Here is a 21,037-nt window from a genome sequence, read left to right as displayed (position 1 = left end):
CACCGCGTCTCCCCCTCGCCGCCCGTTTCCCGCCGCCGCGTCCCGTAGCTCTGCCCCCCTCGCACCCCATTGGCCGCCCCGCTCCCACCTCCCAGCTGCTCCTCCCTCCCTCTCCCACTCACATGGAGGCCGTGCAGCGGGCGCGCCGCTGGCGCGCCAAAGGTGCACCTAAGGCAAGCCCGTTCGTGCCTGGCCCGCGCCCAGCGCCAGACCCCCTGGCCCCCGCAGAGGCCAGCCCACCTGCAAGACCTACAACGCCGCCACTCTCCTCGCAGTCAACACCGGCCGGATCCCCGGCTGCTGCTGAGCCACCCCTAGACGCACCCACGGGCCCTTCACCTGCCAATCCTGCAAGTTCTCCTGCATTCAGACACGGACCGCACCCGCCAAGCCTAGCACCAGCAGGAACCACCTGAAGTGCATCCTGCTCAACACCCGCTCTATCCACAGACACGCCGTGGAACTCTAGAACCTGCTCGACACCACATCTCCAGACATCGCCTTCCTCACAGAAACCTGGATGAACGCCTCCTCAGCGCCCGACAGTGGGAGTTGGAGCGACTCCGAGAGTGGCAGGTCACCAGGAGGCATCCCATTCAGAGGGGTAGAGCTGGAGATGAGGACTTCCGTCTTGTCGGAATTGAGTTTGAGGCAGCTGCTCAGCCACTGGCATATGGTGGAATACAGTGGCATATAATGGAGTGGTGTAGAATGGAGTAGCATTGTGTGTCATAGAGTGAAGTGGCATATAGTGGAGTGCCATAGAGTGTTGTGGAGGGTCCTAGAGTGTTGTGGAGTGGTATAGAATGGAATAGAGTGGAGTAGAGTGTCGTAGAGTGGAGCAGAGTAGAATGAAGTACATTGTGTTGTAGCGTCAAGTGGCATAGAGTGGAGTGGAGTAGCAGACTGGCGTAGAGTGGAGTGTCATAGAGTGAAGGTGAAGTAGATGGCATAGAGTGGAGTTGTGTAGAGTGTCATAGAGTGGATTGATGTAGAGTGTAGGGGCATAGAGGGGTGTTGTATAGAGTGAAGTAGTGTTGTAGAGTGGAGTAAAGTGTCATAGAGTGGAGTGGCATAGCATGAAGTGGTGTAGATTAAAGTGGCACAGAGTGTCATACATTTGAGTGGCATAGAGTGTGATAGAGTGTTGTGGAGTGACATACAGTAGACTGTCGTACAGTGGAGTAGAGTGTTGTGGAAGGTAGTGTGCTGGATGGTCATAGAGTTGAGGGTCATAGAGTGGATTGGCATGGAGTGGAGCAGACTGCCGTGGGGTGGCATAGAGTGGAGTTTTGTGGACTAGTGTGGAGTGTTGTACAGTGGATTAGAGTGGCCTAGAGTGGCACAGAGTGTAGTGTAGTAGAGTAAAGTGGAGTGGAATACAGTGTTGTAGAGTATCATAGAGTGTAGTGGCATAGAGTAGAGTAGTGTAGAGTGGAGTGGCCTAAAGTGAAATGGCGTGGAGTGGAGTGGAGAGGTGTAGAATGGAGTAGCTTGTTATGTTGTAGAGTGGAGGGGTGTCAGGTCTCTTTAAGTAGAGTGCAGTAGAGTGGAGTGGAGTGGAGTGGCGCAGACTGGCAAGCAGTGGAGTAGAGTGGTGTGTAGTGGATTGGCATAGAATGGAGTAGAGTGATGTAGAGTGGCATAGCACAGAGTGGAGTAAAGTGTCATAGAGTGGAGTAGAGTCTAGTACTGTAGAGTAAAGTGGAGTGGTGTGACATAGAGTGGAATAAAGTGTCATAGAGTGGAGTGGCATAATGTAGAGTGGCAAATAGTGAAGTAAAGCGGTGTAGAATGTTGTAGAGTCTAGAGGTGTAGAGTGGCATAGAGTGTCATTGAGTGGCGTGGTGTACAGTGTTGTAGAGTGGAGTGGCATAGAGTAAAGTGACGTAGAGTGTCCTAGAGTGTCACAGAGTGCAGTGAAGTAGAGTAGAGAAGATTGGAATGGAGTGGAGTCTTATAGAGTGAAGTGTTGTGGAATGGAATACAGTGGTGTACAGTGGAGTGGTGTAGAGTGGAGTAGAGTGGCCTAGAGTGAAGTGCTATAGACTGGCATAGAGTGGAGTGGCATAGAGTGGAGTGCCAAAGGGTGTCACAGAGTGGAGTGGAGTAGATTGCCATTGAGTGGAATATCATAGAGTGAAGAGGCATAGAGCAGAGTGGTATAGAGTGGGGTGGCGTGGAGTGGCATAGAGTGGAGTAGAGTGGCATAGAGTAAAGTGACATACAGTGGAGTGGCGCAGAATGGAGTAGATTAGAGTAGCTTAGAGTGGAGCAGAGTAGAGTTGAGTAGAATGTCGTAAAGTGGAGTTGCATAGAGTAGAGTATGCATGGTGTGGCAACTCACTACCATTACAGACAACACATTTTCAATTGAAATGACCATTACATTTTCACAGGCACACAGTTTTGCAGATAAAGCAATGCATCACACAAACGATAATATGTGGAAATGATATCACCTAGTGTATTGATTTGCTTCCTCCACACTTCGTAATGACAGAAAATGTGCTTCATCAATATTTTATGAAATATTTGCACAGTTTATTTACAGACATTTAAAATGTGCTGTGTGCTAGAAAAGATAACATCCTACAGCCTTGTCTCTCCCATGGGTACCAAGCAGGATTATCACATAAATCTTCTCACTTTAAAGTCAGAGAAATAAAAGTACCAAGCTCCCTGGAAAGACAGAGTGTGACATTTGAGCTCTGTCTTTGAATGCACAGTAAATGTGACAAGGTAAGAGCAAAATTTAAAGGCCTGTTGATCACATTTGGAAGAATACAAGGAGCAATGGTGATGGCTATGCTCAACAGGACGGACAAAGATATGCTGGGCAGTCTTAAACAAATAAAGCCAGCAAATAGAAATCAAGCAAATGTGAGTTACAAACCACAAAGCCAATGGTAAGCAATGGATGGAATGCATTACCAGGAAAGCTTTCAGAATAGCCCCAAGATGTCTTTGCAAACCAGACAGTAGGGTTCGACCTAACAAGGGGAAAGAGAAGAAATCCAACTAAAAGCAGGAGATAAAGAAGGAAACTGAAAGAACTGTAGATGTAAGAAGCAAAAGAAAGAAAAAGACAGAATGAGGGATGTGAGGAAAGTGATGCAGAATGAAAGATGGATGTAAATGAAGACAATGAAACAGGAGTGTTTGAAGTAAAAAAAACAGTCAATTGTGCATGAAGTTCTAAAATAGAATAAAACAAAAGGAAAAACTAAAGAAAGGAACATAAGGAGCAAGAAAGACTGAACTAAGGGAGAAGAATGAAGTAGAATCATTGAGAAAAGTAAAGGAAGACATTGAAACTGTAGGAATTGCACCAGAATTAGCAGAGTTAGAAATTTACTCATAATACTTGGTTTATTTGTTTGGTGTAAATATGTTCAGTGGTTTTTGAGAAATTAGTGTGTATGTGTATATATATATATATATATATATATATATATATATATATATATACATTTCACATTGGCAGTCACCACTGTTTAGTTATGGTTTAGCATCACTGTTCATTGAAAGGGCATTTTTTGATTTGACAGTCAACTAAGCTCCAGCATGCATGGCAATTTTCATGCAGATACACACAGATACACACAGGGATTAAACATTATGGGAGAGGACAGTAGGGGTGAAAAAAATGCATTTTCCTATTGTAGCTGCCATAGGATAATATACTCACGCCGACAGCCAAGACCACTGAACAGATTTACACCAAACATGGTACGAAAGTCAAATATACCCAGAAAGCATGCTTTTATTGGTTTGGTGTAAATTTGCGCAGTAGTTTTAAAGATATAAGCATGTTAAAAAGTTGTCGAGGAGCTTTAAAAGGACATTTCTTTTACATCTCTGCAGTTTAAAAAGTTGCCATTCAGAAAGTCATGAATGCTGTCAATCACAGTTACATTTTTTTCTCAAATGTAATTGGATGGGAAAGGATTTTTTTCCAGCCATCTGGAAGTTCGCAATTTTAAAAAAATCTGAATTTTTGTGCTGTGGAAAAATATGGGTGGAAACATGCACATAAAAAACACAGTACGTACAACAGAATTTCATTTGTAATAAGAATCACAACATCGCAGCTGTCACTTTTTGAGTCGTAAACAAAGTGTTGGAAATTATTTTAATTAAAATCACTATTTTGTACTAAAAATAAAAAAATGAAAAATGTAAAGATAATATTCCCATAAAAAAAGGAAAAGAAAATACCTGCCAGGAGCTAGATGGGCTACACAGCAGTGTCGTAGGACAGGCCCTGCAGCCAACCTCCACTGCACATGACATTTGGGAAGAGTATGTGGTGTAAAGGCTAGAGCTGCTGACTGTGGAGCTGGGGAACCAGGTTTGAGTCTTGGCTAGGATCAACGTCCTGTGATTCTGGGCAAATCATGTAATCTCCCAGTGTCTACCAAAAAAGAATGTGTCCTTGTGTAACATAACTGTTGCTCAAGTAAAGCACTCCAGTACTTTCAGGTCGAGTTCACGCTACATAAAAACTGTAAAAAAACAAAATGACCAAAGGCCATGAACAGCTGAGGTTATGAACTCAAGGCACGTTAGCACGTGGCTTGTCTAGAGACCATGCCTTCAGTATATCCCTTTCTGTCCATGGCTGAAAGTTGGCAACCGATGGCACCAAAACAGTAAAATTTGACAGGTATGGCTGTCAACGCACAAAGCACACGCATAACTTACGGCGCCTGCCATGCTCAAAATACCAATTTGCAAACGGATTTTCTTAAAAAAAGGAAATATTGAGAGAACAACATGGCACTCAGTGTGGGTAATGATGTATTGTATGCATTGTTAGCCATAGCTGGAGAGTTTCTGTGGTATGCATATAAATGTGTTTGTGAGTTTTGACGCTGGTCTTTCACATCTTATGCCTAAACTGATTTCCAATGGTTCTACGTATTTTCTGTACCGACAGGCATATTTGTACCATGTACAATTACGTCTTTGGGAATATTTCTGGCGCTTTGTAGTTTTGGTTAGATAAACTGGTTTAACATCTTGAATGCCACTTTTGTTCTGCAGGTTTTTAGTTAAAATGTATCCACTTTCACCCTTTTGTTTCTTTGATAGATTCGGCTATCCTATTGAAGTGTTGATAAGAATGTATCAGTACAAGTGCCTTACACCGCAGTCCCAATTAAGACTCCCATAAACTGCTTCATTAGGGATCAAAATGTTACATAGACATTCCTTTCAGTTTTGGGCTGTGTTCATCATCTTTTTCTCAATTGAAATCACAAAAAATGCATTTAAGCTGCAATTTTTGTTGTTATCTGGGACTGAAAATAGGCCTGGCCAGCAAAATAAATGTGATGCCATTAGGGAATTAGGCAGCTAAAAAAGTGGGTCAGCTTCAAATCGGGGCAGTTCTGAACTTGTATGACACCCTGTGCATGTGTTTTGCAAGGTACAGGGGACTGCATGCATTTGTGCTTGCTGCAGGCAGTGTTTGTGGTAACATCAGGGAAATCAACACCAGGTCATAAAGCAGACCCACAAACAACTAGCAAACAGTCCACACACTGGCCTGTCAAACAGCACTTCGGGCACTGATTGGTCACTCTATAGGCCAGTGCGACCCTCTGTTAACCTATGATGTGCACAGTCAAACCGTATACCTGTATTTGCATTGTATTGTTTATTCAACATTTGCTTGTCTTTGCAACATTCGAGCACTGCACCGTCCCCACACAATTTGTGTGTGGCACCTTACTGTATTAGCAAATGCTCTTTGCTTGACATAGATTTATTTATGCGTATTCAAAGGATGAGAGTGCTTCAATGTGTTCCTGTTTGCTCACATGTGACTTTTCAATTACACATGCTATGGGTCAATACACTATTCCAGAGTGACTCCAAAGGAACCCCGTTATCATTCAGTTACAGAAAATAAAAGCATCTCTTTTTCTGTAGCATCCATTTCTCAGTGCTCAACCCCTGGCACTACTGGCCTGCTTGCAGGGCCTGACTGGCCGTAGCAGGCAACAGGCGTTTCTCCAGGAGACTGGAGGGGTGGACCCAGTTTTGTTTCTGAGGGGGTCGGTTTTGCTATGGTGCTGTAATATTGGCTCCCACTAACAAAAGCAGAAATCCGGCATCATCCACTCACCCTTGTTTTTAGGCTCCGTGTAGGGGCTGGTCTGACAAAATTGCCAGGGCTGCTTTGGGTTCCCAGTCCGGCCCTGCCTGCTTGCCGACTCATTTCAACCTTAAAGTAGCTCTTCATGCATTCCAGATTTGGAAAGACTTGCCCACAGTGCCAGCAGAAACATGGTGAAACTAAAATACTTCCGTGGGCTGATCCTCAATGTGACTGATTATGTCTCAAGCTAATACTTGAAGGTTTCAGAGGACATGAAGCAAACAAGGCCCGCCCAAAGCCCCTTAAAGTAAGTATACAATACAATATGTCCACTATCAATGTGCAAAAGTCAACACAAAAAAGGGACTCAAATGGCCAAGTTTGAGATCTGTTTTGAAGTTGGTGGTGAGGGGAGTGATAATTCATCACAAAATAACAGTACTGCTGGAAAACGTAGCTTCAGCGAAGAGCCCTCCTGCATTCCTGAAATGCTTATTTTGTTAATTTATTTATAAATGTTCTGTCATTTCCCAACCTAACTTTAAATTTTTTTGAAGTGCTGGATAGCTATAGCAGAGAAAGGCAATACACAGGCAATAATAATTGGAGGGAAACATTGTTGTGTATCACTGTTAATTACTAGAGGGGTGATTTCGTGTTGTAAACAAAGTAAAATGCTGGAATCATTTATTTTTGATTTGCTCTCACTGAGCCCAACTATCATGAATATCAGATTCAAAATCAGGTTAGCCACTGTTATGACATAGCAACAGAAGGTAGCAACAGTTGTTTGTGAGAGCATGTCAGTGCAGCACTGGAAATGGAAAGCATAAAGCTCAGCTTCAGGAGAGGAGGGAGGGAGGGAAGACACAAATGGCAGTGAGGCTGGGTTGGTCATATATAACATAACATTATAAATGCCTTGCACTTGTTGTCTATTTGGTGTCACTCAGTACACCCTGTGAAAAACATCCCCGTTATTCACTGTTACCCATGTGTAATTCTGTATCTAAAAACCAAAATTATCTTTGAACTACAATAACAAATAACAAAATATATTTTTCAAAAGCATAAATAACTTCAAAAACCTCTTGCCTTTTTAATATTAGGAGAAATATAAGAAAAGATTCTGATTAATACTGTTTGTTGTAGCTTAGAAATAGTCTTATGATATTTACCACAAGAAATCATTTTCTATCCTTCAAGGGACCCCTCCACTCTATTCCTCGCCATTCCTACATCCTTAGACACGCTTCCTCTGTAATAGCCCTATATGATCGTAAGTTTATACTCTACCTTAAATGCAATTTTATATCTGCTCCCTCTATGAAACCTCACCCAGGCCAGTACAGATGATGTCATTCTCTCCATAGTTCCCTTAGACAATGGACAAATGTCATCATTCAACTCAATTGTTATTCAACTCGAAATATAGATTGATGCCTTGGCTTAGTCAATGAGATAATGTATTCTGCAACTCAAATCAGTGGAATTTTATTTCTGCTTTACATTTGAAAAAGCTTAAAAATATATAAGGTCCACTATTAGGTCTGGCATTATCCAAAAACCTTTGATTTTTACTTAAATTATACATCTAAAATATACATATGGGGCTTACAGTCGGCTGTTGCTACCAGTGGTCTATTGTTGTGTCATGCACACTTTTCCCTGGGACACCACAGTTTACACCATGGGGCACTTTGTCAGCCCACCTCACCCATTGGTTAACTTCATCATAAGTGACAGCATTCTGCTTTTTCACAAACAGTAAATCTACACACAAAGTAATTCCCTTTATGCTAGAAGCCGCAACAGCAATGAGTGTTTTTAAGAGAAAAATAGTTATGCTTTTAGGCATTTTATATATACTGGCAAGGGTGTGGAAGCTTCCCAAATAATTAAGTTTTACTAAAGCAATGACTAACCAATAATTGGCAAATCTAAAAGGGTGGTAGCCAATGCCAGCCAGATTGGCATTGCCAATGCTTGTTTATACATTTTTATTGAGTCTACCATTCTTGTTGTTCAGTTATCTTGGTACAAAGAATGTTGATAGAACACCAGATAGCTGGTCTTGAATAATTAATAAAACAAGTATGTCTTCACTGATTCATTGAACTACGGCCTCTTTCTAGAGCAGAGGTCTTCAAACTGGGTGGCGGGCCCAACTAAGGGGGGCACCAAGAGATCCCAGGGGGGGCGCCAGGTTTCAGCCAAAAGAAGCATTACACAGATAACAGTGTTTTTTTAAAGCAGAAACATATTATTGCACTTTTAAAAAGGTAACAGTACTTAACTGCAATGTTTAAAGACGCCTGGACATGTTTAAACATTGCCATCTTTGGCCCAATGATTTTTATTTTTCAACTGGGGGGGTGCGGCATTAAAAGGTTTGGAGACCACTGGTCAAGAGTGACACAGTGGGCAAAAAACAATGTGTTGGAATTCTACCCAAGTGATAGCCACTGGTTAGACTATTTGCAAGCATTCATCCCATCACTTTTTGGGTGTTCGATTGACACTAGTGTGCCTGGAAATTTAAGAATTACACAGCTTTCCAAGCCTACTAGTGCAACTATTTGTGAATTCCAAAAAGTAGTAAATTTGCACCCTTTCGAGGAGTTCTTCTATAGTTGCAAAATCACTACGTTTTGTAAACTGGTAACAATATATATTTAAGATCCCAACCGAAAACAGGTTAAAACCACTTAGTGTAATGAGAATGACAGGAAAAATCAACACAGGTATAGCAGACCTGATTTAGGGCCCCAGACCAAGTAAGAATATGAGGTATGTCACATCCACATTAAAAAAAAAAAAACACTGAATCTATGTCTCTGCTTGTCCCACCTGGGCCTGTTAGTTCCTCCCAGGAAGTCATGCCTACAGTCACATACAGCACAATGGCCTGGAGTTCCTGTCCAGGAATCAGTTACTTTATGTATGGTCACTGCACACACTCTACTTCACCTCTGCTACAAAAAGCCTTGATAGAAGGGTTGTCAAGCAGCTGCATGTTGTCAGAGCTCCCTGTTTATAGACTTCACCCTTTGCAAATCATTTTATCAAGTGACTGGCAACCTCATATAGTAGGCCCAGGTTGCAAATACAGGCAGAGCACGGGCAAAATATGAAGGCTAGCCAAGCCAGAGCAGAGACAGGGATCTAGCTTGGCTTTAGGAATCTGTGGATGAGCTGAACCTCAAAGAATATTTGCAATTAGCATGTATATCATGCAGCAAACATAATGTAAAAATATGATACGATTGCTTCAAAATTTTAAAAAGAGCATTTGTTTAACATGCAGAAGCGTTTCATCTTAGTATTTCAGAATAGATCACTGCATAGACAGACATTTATTAAAAGTAATAGTTTTTAAAAAAACATTCATGGCTAGTCTTCCAACGGCAATGCAATTAATGAACTAAGAGGAAAGTCAGCATTCATTTAATCCCTAAATGCGGCCTACATTCATATTATAGATGGAACTAACGTAAGATGTGCTTGTACAATTTACATCCTGAACTCAAGTATTTAAAAGTGTGCTCATGCATGATAATAAAGAAAAGGGAAACTCTGAGAACTAAATATTTGCCTAGTATTACACAAATTGTCCAATCAGGGAAGCCAGTATTGATTCCAGGTTATCTGATTTCACATTATGAAATTTGGCCACCAGGCAGGAATCCCTGTCTCTCTCTACCATTTACTTTAAAGTTCACTTTTCTGTCTTTCATTCTTGGGTCATGATGAGAAACACCTTCACAGTGATAGCAGACCCAATTCAGGGCCCCCAGATCCAACTACCAAGCCAAGAATGCTTTTATTTAGGGTGTCACAAAGTCCCCCATGAAGTTACATTCCTGCCAGTTGCCAGTAGATTCGTTTTGAAATTTTCCATGGAGGTAAGTTGCCCCAATCACAGGATGCCTCCTGTACCATAGACATGGAGTTACATTTAGCATGGTTGGCCAAGAGCAATTGTTGCAGAGTTTTCAGGGTAAGAGAGATGTGGTCCACCAAGGTCTTGGTTCAACCACCTCCTGACATTGCGTTGGCCTGCATTACAAATTTGTAGAAAGCCCACCTGTGGCATTGACTAAATCACTTTCAGCAAAATGACTCCTGTTAAGCCAGTGTGATCCCTAGGTTGTGTAGGTGACCATACGTGAAGTGGCAGAGTTGAGTGCTTCTGCTGCACTGGCAGTCTGGTGAGCCACCCATACATGTTAAAATGATTCCCTTGGTCCATGTTGGAACATAGAGGTTCTTTCCTTTTATATGTTTTTTTGTGAGAGGGTGGAAGTGTATTCTGTGTTTTTAAGTTGTGTGAAGCCATGCTGAACAAGGCATTATGTGAGAGCGGAAAGAGAGTCATCCATTCATTCTTTGCTTCACAAGACACCCAAACGAAGAGCTGGGTGCAGGCTTTCGAGATAACTGGCTCTTCTGTACTGCATGAGACATCCCATTGATGGGATAAGTGATGGGCTGCAAGACTCCTTTTTCCTTTTTTGCCTCCCAAGGCATCAAATGGGGAGACTGAGTGAAACAATGTGAGATACATGGTTTTTTGTATCTTGTAACACAAGGTCATATGGTACGTTTGCCTCTTTCCTGCAGGAGACAACTTACAAATGGGTCTCTTGAAAAGTTACACATTTAAAGTAAAGCCTGTGCATATTCCAATCAAAATCTGAAAGTGTTTGTTAGCAGAAAGTTATTCAGTCTGCCTGTGTTCCCCCGCACACTGCATTGTTGCAAATTTAATAAGCAAAGGCAAAGTGCAAACATATAGGCCCAGATTTATACTTTTTTTTAGCTGCATTACCGTTATTAATTGACGCAAAAGCGGCGCAAACTTACAAAATACTATTGTTTTTTGTGAGTTTGCTCTGCTTTTGCGTCAATAAATGATGGTAACGCTGCACAAAAAAAGTATAAATCTGGGCCATAGTGTTTCACATTCAGGCTTCCAAAGAGAATTGCATGACTTCATAAAACAGACACAATACAAAGGTGGCTTGCACCTAAGATCATGAGAAAGGAAGAAGATGGGTCTTAGCTTGACTTATTGCCCCTTATGCCAATTGGTATGTAGGGCAGAATAAAAGGACCGCCACTTCTGTTTGTCTTGTGCAAGTTTCTGTATGGTGCCCCAGCTGTAGTTCAGGGCCTTCATTTTTGTTTCCACAGTTCTCCTCCAGGTTTTCTTTGGCATTTATATGGACAGAAATTGGGCCTGAAGATCAACACATAGAAATCAGAATTAATGCAACTTAACTTCCAAAACCCTTCACCAATCAAGGTAGACGGAGAAGACCTAGCCATGACTGAAGAGTTCACTCACTCAGACAGTGCTAACAGACATGATGGGGGGACTGACAGTAACAACAGGAACAAGGTCAGAAATGCCTTCAGGATGCTGAACAATGTGTGGCGGTCATCTCAGTACAGCACCAGACCCAGCTGAGGGCTTAGCAGAGCTTCCTTATGTCCACAATCTTGTATGGATCAAAATGTTGGTAGATGACAAAAAGGGACACCACCAAATTGTCAGCCTTTCACACCAGCAACTTGAGAAGAATGTTGTACATTTTCTGACCGCAAACCATGTCCAACCAGGGACTGCTCACCAGATGTAAGAAAGAGGGCATGGACACCATCATAATGAGAAAAAGATGAAGATGGATAGGACACACCATCGGAAGACAGCACAATCATCACAAGAACATCTCTCCACTGGACCTATGAAGGCAAACGAAAGAGAGACAGGCCAAAGAACACCTGGAGCTGAGCAGGTTTATCAATGCTTTCTCATCTCCCAGACAAGGTAAGGAATTAGCCTTGAGATGCCATAGACATAGGCACTTCCTATAGGCATGGTTAATATGGGCATGTCATAGCTGCTGCGAAAGCACAGACACAGCTGTGACCAGGAAGAGCGCTCTTGCACAGTATGCTATCTAGTCATTTTGACTGCACCCTGTGCGTTGGTTGTCCACACTGACTCTGGAAGTTCACAGACCTCACATATTTGGCCATTCCTGGAGGCTACCAACTCATCTGCTAGTCTCCTAATTACCTGCAATACGTACCAGAGATTTTGTCATCTGCCTGAATTCTTTTGGCTGTTGAGTTCTTCTGCTCTCAGGCCATTCGGGTCACAGAGTACCTGTTTGAAGTCCCTGTTCTTCAGCTTTGACTCCTGCCTCTCAGTTAGCCCTGAAGATGGATCTTTTCTTCCAGCCACTTTACTGTTCCATAGAAGGAACTTGGACGGAGTCAGTGGCTGGGTGGCATAGAGATCTATCTTCTGGGACTACATCTCACTCCCACAGGAGTGCAGTACCTAAAGAAGAAATAAAAAAGAATAGGTTAGTGCCACAACATTACAGGGCAAGACAAATGGCAGCAGCAGGTACGGTTATACTAACAGTATCGGCTGGCAACTTCGGTAAATGGAGGGGCGGACAAATGGTTGGTGGGTGGGTGATAAAATAAAAACAAATAAAATAAATAAAAATGGGCTTACTGTCTTGCCTGCAGACATGTCCTCTGCTCCGGTCCTCTTCTTCTGTCACTTCACATCCAAGGTCCCAGCTAACTCCCTTAACCAGTCCTGGTGCTGCTCTCATGCTGTTACCCAGCTTGAGAGAAGCGCCAAGATTGGAGGGAGGGCCTCTCTCAGTGATCCCCAGGACACTGGAGGCTTGTGCATGCCTTCAATAATACAGCTGGATTGAGAGATTTATTGTGCACGTGTCAGGCTGGCCATTGCCAGGTGGCTGGCTAAAATGACATGCGCATTATAAACTAGTGCACAGGCAGCCCTGCCCACCGCTGCTGCCACTGAGCAGGCTCTGCCCCGTCCTGACACTCGGTTTAGGATGGGTTGACAAAAAATAAAATGGAAATAAATTAACTCTATTACCATTTTATTTTTTGTCTCTTGGGTTTTCTGGTGGTAAATTAGTGGGACGATGCTCCTCTGCTATAATTAAGGAGCCACCCTTGTATACTAAGGCAATGGTTTACATTAATGCAACATACCTGTCTCCTTTGTGGCTCCAAGAGACTACTTATAGAGAAGCTGAGTGAAGGACTATAGAATACAAGTTTCCTCCTTGGCTGCAGGAGACAGGCTATGAAGGGACTCAGTGAAAAGCTTCAGTGTTTCCTTCTTCGCTGATGCATGAGACACCCTTAGAATAGGTTTGAGAAAAGTGTTGCAAGATGTCCTTCTTTGTTTCCTGAGACATGCAACTCATGGCCGGAGTAAAGGGAAGCATGATAACTGTGTTCACACAACCAGCCTCATTTAGGTATGTTTGTGCATTGTGATAATATTCCCTCCATACGTGCAATTATTTTTCTCATTTTAACCTTAGGATACTTTTATTAGAGTGAAATGAGTGTTTGGTTGACAGCTGCTCCAGCTGTTGGGGTGACTTTTGTCGGTCGGTAACTATGTGTTTGTGATGAATATTGATTATTCATTTGGTAAGCGGTGTAGCTAATGAGGTATTTTACTTTTGTTGGTAGCTGTGTGCCTGGAGAGACAACTGGTTAGGTTAGTTGTGTTTAAGTCATTGTGGAGTGTTCTTAGGGTTCCTTGTCTTTGTAAAGTTGTAACCGAAGTCAATGAGTGTATCAGTGCATGATTGCTGATCTCAGTCAGGTATCAAGTGTAATTGAATGTGAAAGTCCTGTAGTATGGGGTAAAGTATATGTCTGTTGCTGTAGTGTTTTTTCTTGTGTTACCTTATAAAGGATGGGGTGAGTAGAAATGTAATTCTTTTATGCTCTTCACCTTGCCCAGGCTTAGTGATGTTGTCTGCGGATGTGCATGTGTCCCGTGAGTGTGGGTCTGTGGAAATATGCATTAGATGTAATGGGAGGCTGATTGGTGAAATCCTTGCTTCGGGCAGGGGGTTTAGACATCTGCCTTGAAATAACCTCTATCTATTTTCTTGTGTGACTCTTGGGAAAATACAATTGTTAGGGTTCATTGGGCCCCTTAGGAAGCCGTGCCCCAGTGCCAATGCACCTGCTGCACGAAAGTTGATACACTCCTGCTTGGGAGCCAGCTCACCTAAGAAGCAGATTGCAGAGGTACACATTGAAAACAGAACAAGGTAGACCATTAAATATCCACATCTTCACATATTTCAGCCAGAGAACATGAGGATGGCATCATAAGTGTGCTAACAGAATACTGGGACGCCTACAAAGTAAACAGGGATGACACCATAAATATGTGCTCATAGAATGTACGGACGTCCAAAACAAAAAAAGGGGGTGACATACACATGTGCTCATACAGCATGCTTATGTACTAGCAAAACTTTGGGATGTGCTAAACACATGAGGATGACATCATAAACATGTTCATAGAGCATGAGTGTGCTCATAGAACACAGGGACGAGGTCATAAATCTGTTCATAGAACATGGAACTATGCGCCTAGAACTCAGGGATTACATCATAATCATGCTCCTAGAAGATGAAATCACAGAGCATGGGGAGGACACCATAAACAAGCTCGTAAGACGTGTGCAGAACAATCAGGGGAGAGTTAAAAATGCCGCTGCGCACAAGTAATGGCGAAGTCATGGAATACATTCAGCTTTGGCACTGCAGAGGGCCACATCTGTGCCTTCAAACACACCATAACTCGAGGGCGCCCGCAAAGCACAGGGAGCTGCCTAAGTACAAAGAGGAAGAATCGGAGCCAAGTTAGGCGTTGATGTCAGCTGTGCATGGACTTGATTTGCATTTTTCAAATACCTTCCTTGTAAGCGTGACGAAAATTCCCCACAAAAGAGGGTGAGCGCCATAGAGTGGACGAGACCAGATGAAAGGTCTGCGGTTGTGTCCGCGGGCTGCAGGCCGCGGTCAAACCTTCTGCGCACATTAACTGAGGTGCTACAGATGACTATCTTGTTTGAATTTCAAGTTCACTTTAATGTGGCGTGCTGGATGTCTTCGTGGTCTCTGATATCACTATCTTGGAGACATGTCCCATTGATGACACTGCATGATTTGTAAAAATAATTAAAACAAGCATTTGCAATGCAACATATCTCACATTTGCTTGAGTTAGAGCTATTGACATTGTAAATTCATAACTGGACTTTTCTTGCCACATAAATTGGTCAACCCTGCTTCATAATTTCGTCTTTTCCTCCCATGTAATTCCAGTGGCCATTCATATAACGAAAGCACTTCTATTTACCTTCTTCCTCTATCTACAGTAAACAAATTAAAATGTTGCCATTTAGCATCCTAATGTAAATCTGCCATGCTATTTCCAAAAGAATAGCCCTTTCACCACCCCACCATCAGAGTTGCTGGCTGGCTATCCCAATTCCGCCAAAAAGACACAAGACAGCCACAAAGGAGACATAAACTAGAAGGGTCACCCAAACATATCAAAAGTGTTCAAACAGTCATGGCCTAATAAGGATGTTAAATTGGCCTGAATTATGGTCATAATTGTAATAAGTAGAGATTATTGAAAACATACACAATTATCATATAAACCTTTACAAGAAAAAAACTTTTGGCATTATACTGTAATGCTCAAAACAGCCCCTAGAGGGCACCATACAAAAACATCAATTGTAAGAAACATGGTCATGTAACCATATTGTTAGCCCCTAGAACATGGGTACTCACAAACATTTTCCCAGGGGCCACAAAGTTTGGTCTGTGATGTGACAGAGGGCTACATTGATGTAGGTAGGGTGGCGGTCAGGGGTTGGGAGGATTGGCAGTAAGGTGGGTGTAGGGGAAGTGAAGCATATACGTCTAGTGTCTGAATTGCACAATGTGTCTTCTGAGTGTGAGAACCTGTAGCAGCTGCTCGCCATGTCTTGACGCGGAAAGCAAGGAGGCAAGGCCCGCGCTAAGGCCAAGACACGCTCTTCCCAAGCTGGACTGCAGTTCCTTGTGGGCCGTGTGCACAGGCTGCTCCGAATGGGAAGCTACGCGGAGCGGGTTGGTGCTGGTGCCCTCATCTATCTGGCTACAGCCCTGGAGTACCTGACTGCTGAGATCCTCGAGCTGGCTGGCAACGTGGCCAGGGGCAACAAAAAGACCCGCATCATCCCCAGGCACCTCCAGCTTGCCATTCGCAACGACAAGGAGCTCAATAAGCTGCTGGGCAGAGTTACCATCGCCCAGAGAGGCGTTCTGCCAGACATCCAGGCTGTGCTGCTGCCCAAGAAAACCGAGAGCCACAAGGCAGGGGGCAAAGCAAGCAAGTGAAGCACTGCAGCCTCACTTACAAATCACCTTAAATCACCTTATGTGAAACCAAAAACTTGGGACTAATCCCAGCTTCTCCACTTAACTAAATTGTGGGATCCTAGGCAATTGTTTTATTTCACTTTCCTTTCTTTTTCATTATTACCTACGAGGATCTAGAAATACACAACTTCATGATGTATTCTACACAAAACTTTCTCCTGTGTTTGATTTAATAAACAATAATGCTGTTCATGTACGATATAAACCCAAGCTACCCAATAGGGCACATAACAACTGACTTGCCTCTTACAGACTTTATTATATTTTCCCTCTTTTGCTGCAAGATTTCTTTAAAAATAAAGATATTCGTAAATGTAAGCTGTGCAGAGCATTCCTAGTTACTTCCTTTCTTTAACTTAAATGAAACTTTAAATGAATGCTTGTCTCTTTATTTAACATATGTTTCATGTTCCTGCTGAGTCAACTCCAGTGCTGCTGCTCCCTAGGGGGCTGCATGGAAAGGTCAGGAGGCCCCATGTGACCCCCAGGCCATACTTTGAGTATCACTGCCATAGAAGAAATAACCCCATAAAAAAACAGTCTAAAGTTTTGCATTGTAACCGTATACTTAGCCGCTAGAGTACATTTTTAAGGGTAGCAGGTCTATTGCAATATTACAAGCACAATCTTTAAAACAAAACATCTTCCAGCTGTACAACAAAAGTTGTAGTCATGAGAAAGCTTAAAAAACACTTAATGGTGGGAGGGGTTATTATTTTGGGGTCAGCACTAACCTAGTGTGGGGACCCAGAGATGATGTAGACTGAAAGAGAGTTTTGAAGGTGGTCCCATTGTCCTAGGACCACCAAAGGCTGAGTTATGAGCAAAAATGTTTTGTAAAAGTAATGCCCTGTCAATCAATCAATCACGATATTTATAAAGCGCGCTATGTACCCGTCAGGGTTTCGAGGCGCTGGGGGGAAGGGAGGGGGGGTGGAGGTGTGCTGCAGTTAGCGGTCGAAGAGCCAGGTTTTGAGGAGTCTCCTGAAGGCGAGGAGGTCCTGGGTCTGGCGTAGAGATGTGGGGAGAGAGTTCCAGGACTTGGCGGCGAGGAAGGAGAAGGATCTGCCGCCGCAGGTCTTGCGCTGGATTCGGGGGACGACGGCGAGGGCGAGGTTGGCGGATCGAAGTTGACGTGTGGGAGCGTAGAAATTGAGTCTGGAGTTGAGGTAGGAGGGTCCGGCGTTGTGAAGTGCCTTGTGAGCGTGGGTGAGGAGTTTAAAGGTGATCCTCTTCTCCACCGGGAGCCAGTGGAGTTCCCTCAGGTGAGGGGAGATGTGACATCGGCGGGGTATGTCGAGGATCAGTCGGGCGGAGGCATTTTGGATACGCTGGAGTCGTTTGATGTCTTTGGTTGGGATGCCTGTGTAGAGTGCGTTGCCGTAGTCAAGTCTGCTGCTGACGAGGGCTTGGGTCACCATCTTTCTGGTCTCTGTTGGAATCCACTTGAAGATTCTGCGGAGCATGCAGAGGGTGTTGAAACAGGAGGAGGAGACGGTGCTGACCTGTTTGGACATGGTGAGTGCAGAGTCCAGGATGAAGCCGAGGTTTCTTGCGTGGCTGGCAGGGGTGAGTGGGGGTCCGAGGTCGGCGGGCCACCATGAGTCGTTCCAGGCCGAAGGAGAGCGCCCGAGGATGAGGATTTCCGTCTTGTCGGAGTTGAGTTTCAGGCGACTGTTGTTCATCCATTCGGCGATGGATTTTAGTCCTTCGTGGAGGTTTGTTTTGGCGGTGAGTGGGTCTTTGGTCAGGGAGAGGACGAGCTGGGTGTCGTCGGCGTAGGAGATGATGCTGAGGTGATGCTGGCGGGCCAGTTTTGCGAGGGGGGCCATGTAGACGTTGAACAAAGTAGGGCTGAGGGAGGATCCTTGGGGGACGCCGCAGATGAGGTTGGTGGCTTTGGAGCGAAAGGGGGAGAGTTGGACTCTCTGAGTTCTGTCGGAGAGAAAGGATGAGATCCAGTGGAGGGCTTTGTCTTGGATGCCGGCTTCCTGGAGGCGGGTCAGTAGGGTGCGGTGGCAGACTGTGTCAAAAGCGGCTGATAGGTCGAGGAGGATGAGGGCCGAGGTTTCGCCGTTGTCCATTTGATGTCTGATGTCATCTGTGGCGGCGAGGAGAGCAGTCTCCGTGCTGTGGTTTCGTCTGAATCCGGATTGTGAGGGGTCCAGGATGGAGTTGTCTTCGAGGAAGTGGGTGAGTTGTGTGTTGACGATCTTCTCGATGACTTTTGCTGGAAAAGGGAGGAGAGAGATCGGACGGAAGTTTTTGAGATCGTTGGGGTCGGCCTTGGGTTTTTTGAGGAGGGGTTGGATTTCAGCGTGTTTCCAGCTGTCCGGGAAGGTGGCGGAAGTGAAGGAGAGGTTGATGATCTTGCGGAGTTTGGGGGCGATGGTGGCGTTGGCTGTGTTGAAAACATGATGAGGGCATGGGTCCGTGGGGGAGCCTGAGTGGATGGTGTTCATGGTTGCCATGGTTTCTGCGTCGTCCACGTGGGTCCAGGCGGTGAGGCGGCAGTCGCGGTTGGAGACGTCGGGGGGGATCTGGCTGTGGGCCGGTGTTGAAGCTGTTGTGGATGGTAGCGATTTTCTGGTGGAAGAAGGTGGAGAGGTCGTCGCAGAGTTTCTGGGAGGGCGGGATGTCGTTGGCGTTGGCTTTTGGATTTGAGAGTTCTTTCACGATGCCGAAGAGTTCTTTGCAGTCGTGGGCGTTGTTGTTGATGCGTTCGGTGAAGTGGGCGCGCTTGGCGACGCGGATCCGTTGGTGGTGTTCACGGTTTGCGTCTTTGAGGGAGGCGAGGTTGTCGGGCGTGCGTTCTAGGATCCATTTCTTTTTGAGCTTCTGACAACGGCTTTTGGAGGTGGTCAGTTCGTCTGTGAACCCGGCTGGTTTTTTCTTTCCTTGGTTGGCGGTGGGCTTCTTGAGTGGGGCTAAGGTGTTGCCGCAGTCGAGGATCCATTGATGGAGGTTGATGGCAGCTGTGCTCGGGTTGGTCGCGTCGGGTGGAGGGTTTTTAACGAGGGTGCTGGTCAGTTGGTCTTGGGTGACTTTGCCCCAGCGGCGGTAGGGGGGTAGATGGATGCGGTGCTGCTCTGTAATTTTCTTATAGGAGAAATGGACGCAGTGATGGTCGGTCCAGTGGAGTTCGGAGGTGTGGCTGAAAGAGATGTGGTTGCTTGAGGTGAAGAGGGGGTCGAGGGTGTGTCCAGCGATGTGGGTGGGAGTGTTGACCAGCTGGCGGAGTCCGAGGTTGAGGAGGTTGGAGGTCAGTGCTGCGGTGTTGACGTCGTTGTTATTTTCCATATGGTAGTTTAGGTCTCCCAGGAGGATGTAATCCGGGGAAGCGAGGGCGTGGGTGCTAGCGAGGTCGGCGATGGTGTCGCTGAAGGGGGCTCTTGGTCCTGGAGGGCGGTATATGAGGGTTCCTCTGAGGGTCGTGTTGGGGTCTGTGTGGATCTGGAAGTGGAGGTGTTCGGCTGTCTTGAGGGTGTCGTCAGTGTGGGTGTGGATTTTGAGGGTAGCTTTGTGAGCAATGGCTATTCCGCCGCCGATTCCGTTGGTTCGGTCTCTTCTGGTGATTTTGTAACCGTCCGGTATGGCGATGGCGATGTCCGGAGCCGAGGAGTCGTTCCACCAGGTTTCGGTCAGGAAGGCCACGTCGGGTGCAGTGGAGTCGAGCAAATCCCAGAGCTCGATGGCGTGTTTTCGTGCGGAGCGGGTGTTGATGAGGATGCAGTTCAGGTGGTTGGGGTTGAGTGATTCTATTGTTGGTTTTGTCATTCTGATGCAGGAGAAGTTGCAGGAGCGGCAGGAAAAAGGTCCTTTAGTGTGCTTCGGGGACGCCAGGAAGCACTCCGTGGAGGAGCCGGTGTTGAAAGCGCGGAGTTCGTTGGCAGAGTACCTGACGCGGGGGGCGCGAGGACCAGGGGGGGTGGCGCTGGGCGCGGTCCAGGCGCGGACGGGCGCAGACGGGCTTGCCTCTGGCGCGCCTCCGGCGCAGACGCGCAGCGCCAGCCATTAAGAAGGGAGGGGGGAGCAGCTGGGAGGCGGGAGGCGGGAGGGAGCGGCAAATGGGGGCGCGAGGGGGGCGGGGCCGCAGGGAGGCAGCGGCAGGGATCGGGGAGCGCACAAGGGGCAAAAACACAGAAAACAAGCAAAATTAAAGGCAGTCACAATAAGAAAACCACACAATCAGAAATACAATAATGGCACAATACACGATCGGGGAGACAGCAATCAGGGGGGCACAATGGGGGCAGAAGCGCCGGTGGCGGGGCGCAGAAAAAGCGAAAAAACAACTTACAGGACGGCGGAAGCGGCACACGGGTCAAGTGAGCCCACTAGCCACCAGGGATGAGGCGCAGGAGGATGCCTGCTGGTGGAGGAGGGCCTCGAACACGCAAACGGCAGCGTGGACGGGGGACACAGGCAGGAGGCAGCAGGTTGGTGCTGCGGTCGTGGGGGGCGAGCTCAGGACCTGAAACAGGTCAGAGTTCGCTCACTCGCGACGCGCAGCGCCAGCCATTAAGAAGGGAGGGGGGAGGGAGGAGCAGCTGTAAAACATTATGGAGGGAATTGTCATGCTGCAATATCATAGTATTTTGACTGCAATGATCA

At 45.5% G+C, this 21,037-nt stretch overlaps 1 protein-coding gene across 1 annotated transcript; it reads left to right on the top strand.

The window, feature by feature from the left end:
• The first annotated feature begins 14,509 nt into the window (after positions 1-14,509).
• On the top strand, positions 14,510-16,381 carry LOC138283547 (histone H2A type 2-C-like). The gene is made up of 2 exons (XM_069221487.1): positions 14,510-14,656; positions 16,001-16,381. Exons 1-2 carry the CDS (start codon positions 14,510-14,512, stop codon positions 16,379-16,381), a joined length of 528 nt encoding a protein of 175 aa, XP_069077588.1.
• Positions 16,382-21,037: the final 4,656 nt, after the last annotated feature.

Source organism: Pleurodeles waltl, chromosome 3_1 (genome assembly GCF_031143425.1).
Source record: "Pleurodeles waltl isolate 20211129_DDA chromosome 3_1, aPleWal1.hap1.20221129, whole genome shotgun sequence".
Lineage (NCBI taxonomy): Eukaryota > Metazoa > Chordata > Amphibia > Caudata > Salamandridae > Pleurodeles > Pleurodeles waltl.
This window is presented reverse-complemented; position numbering and strand designations above follow the sequence as displayed.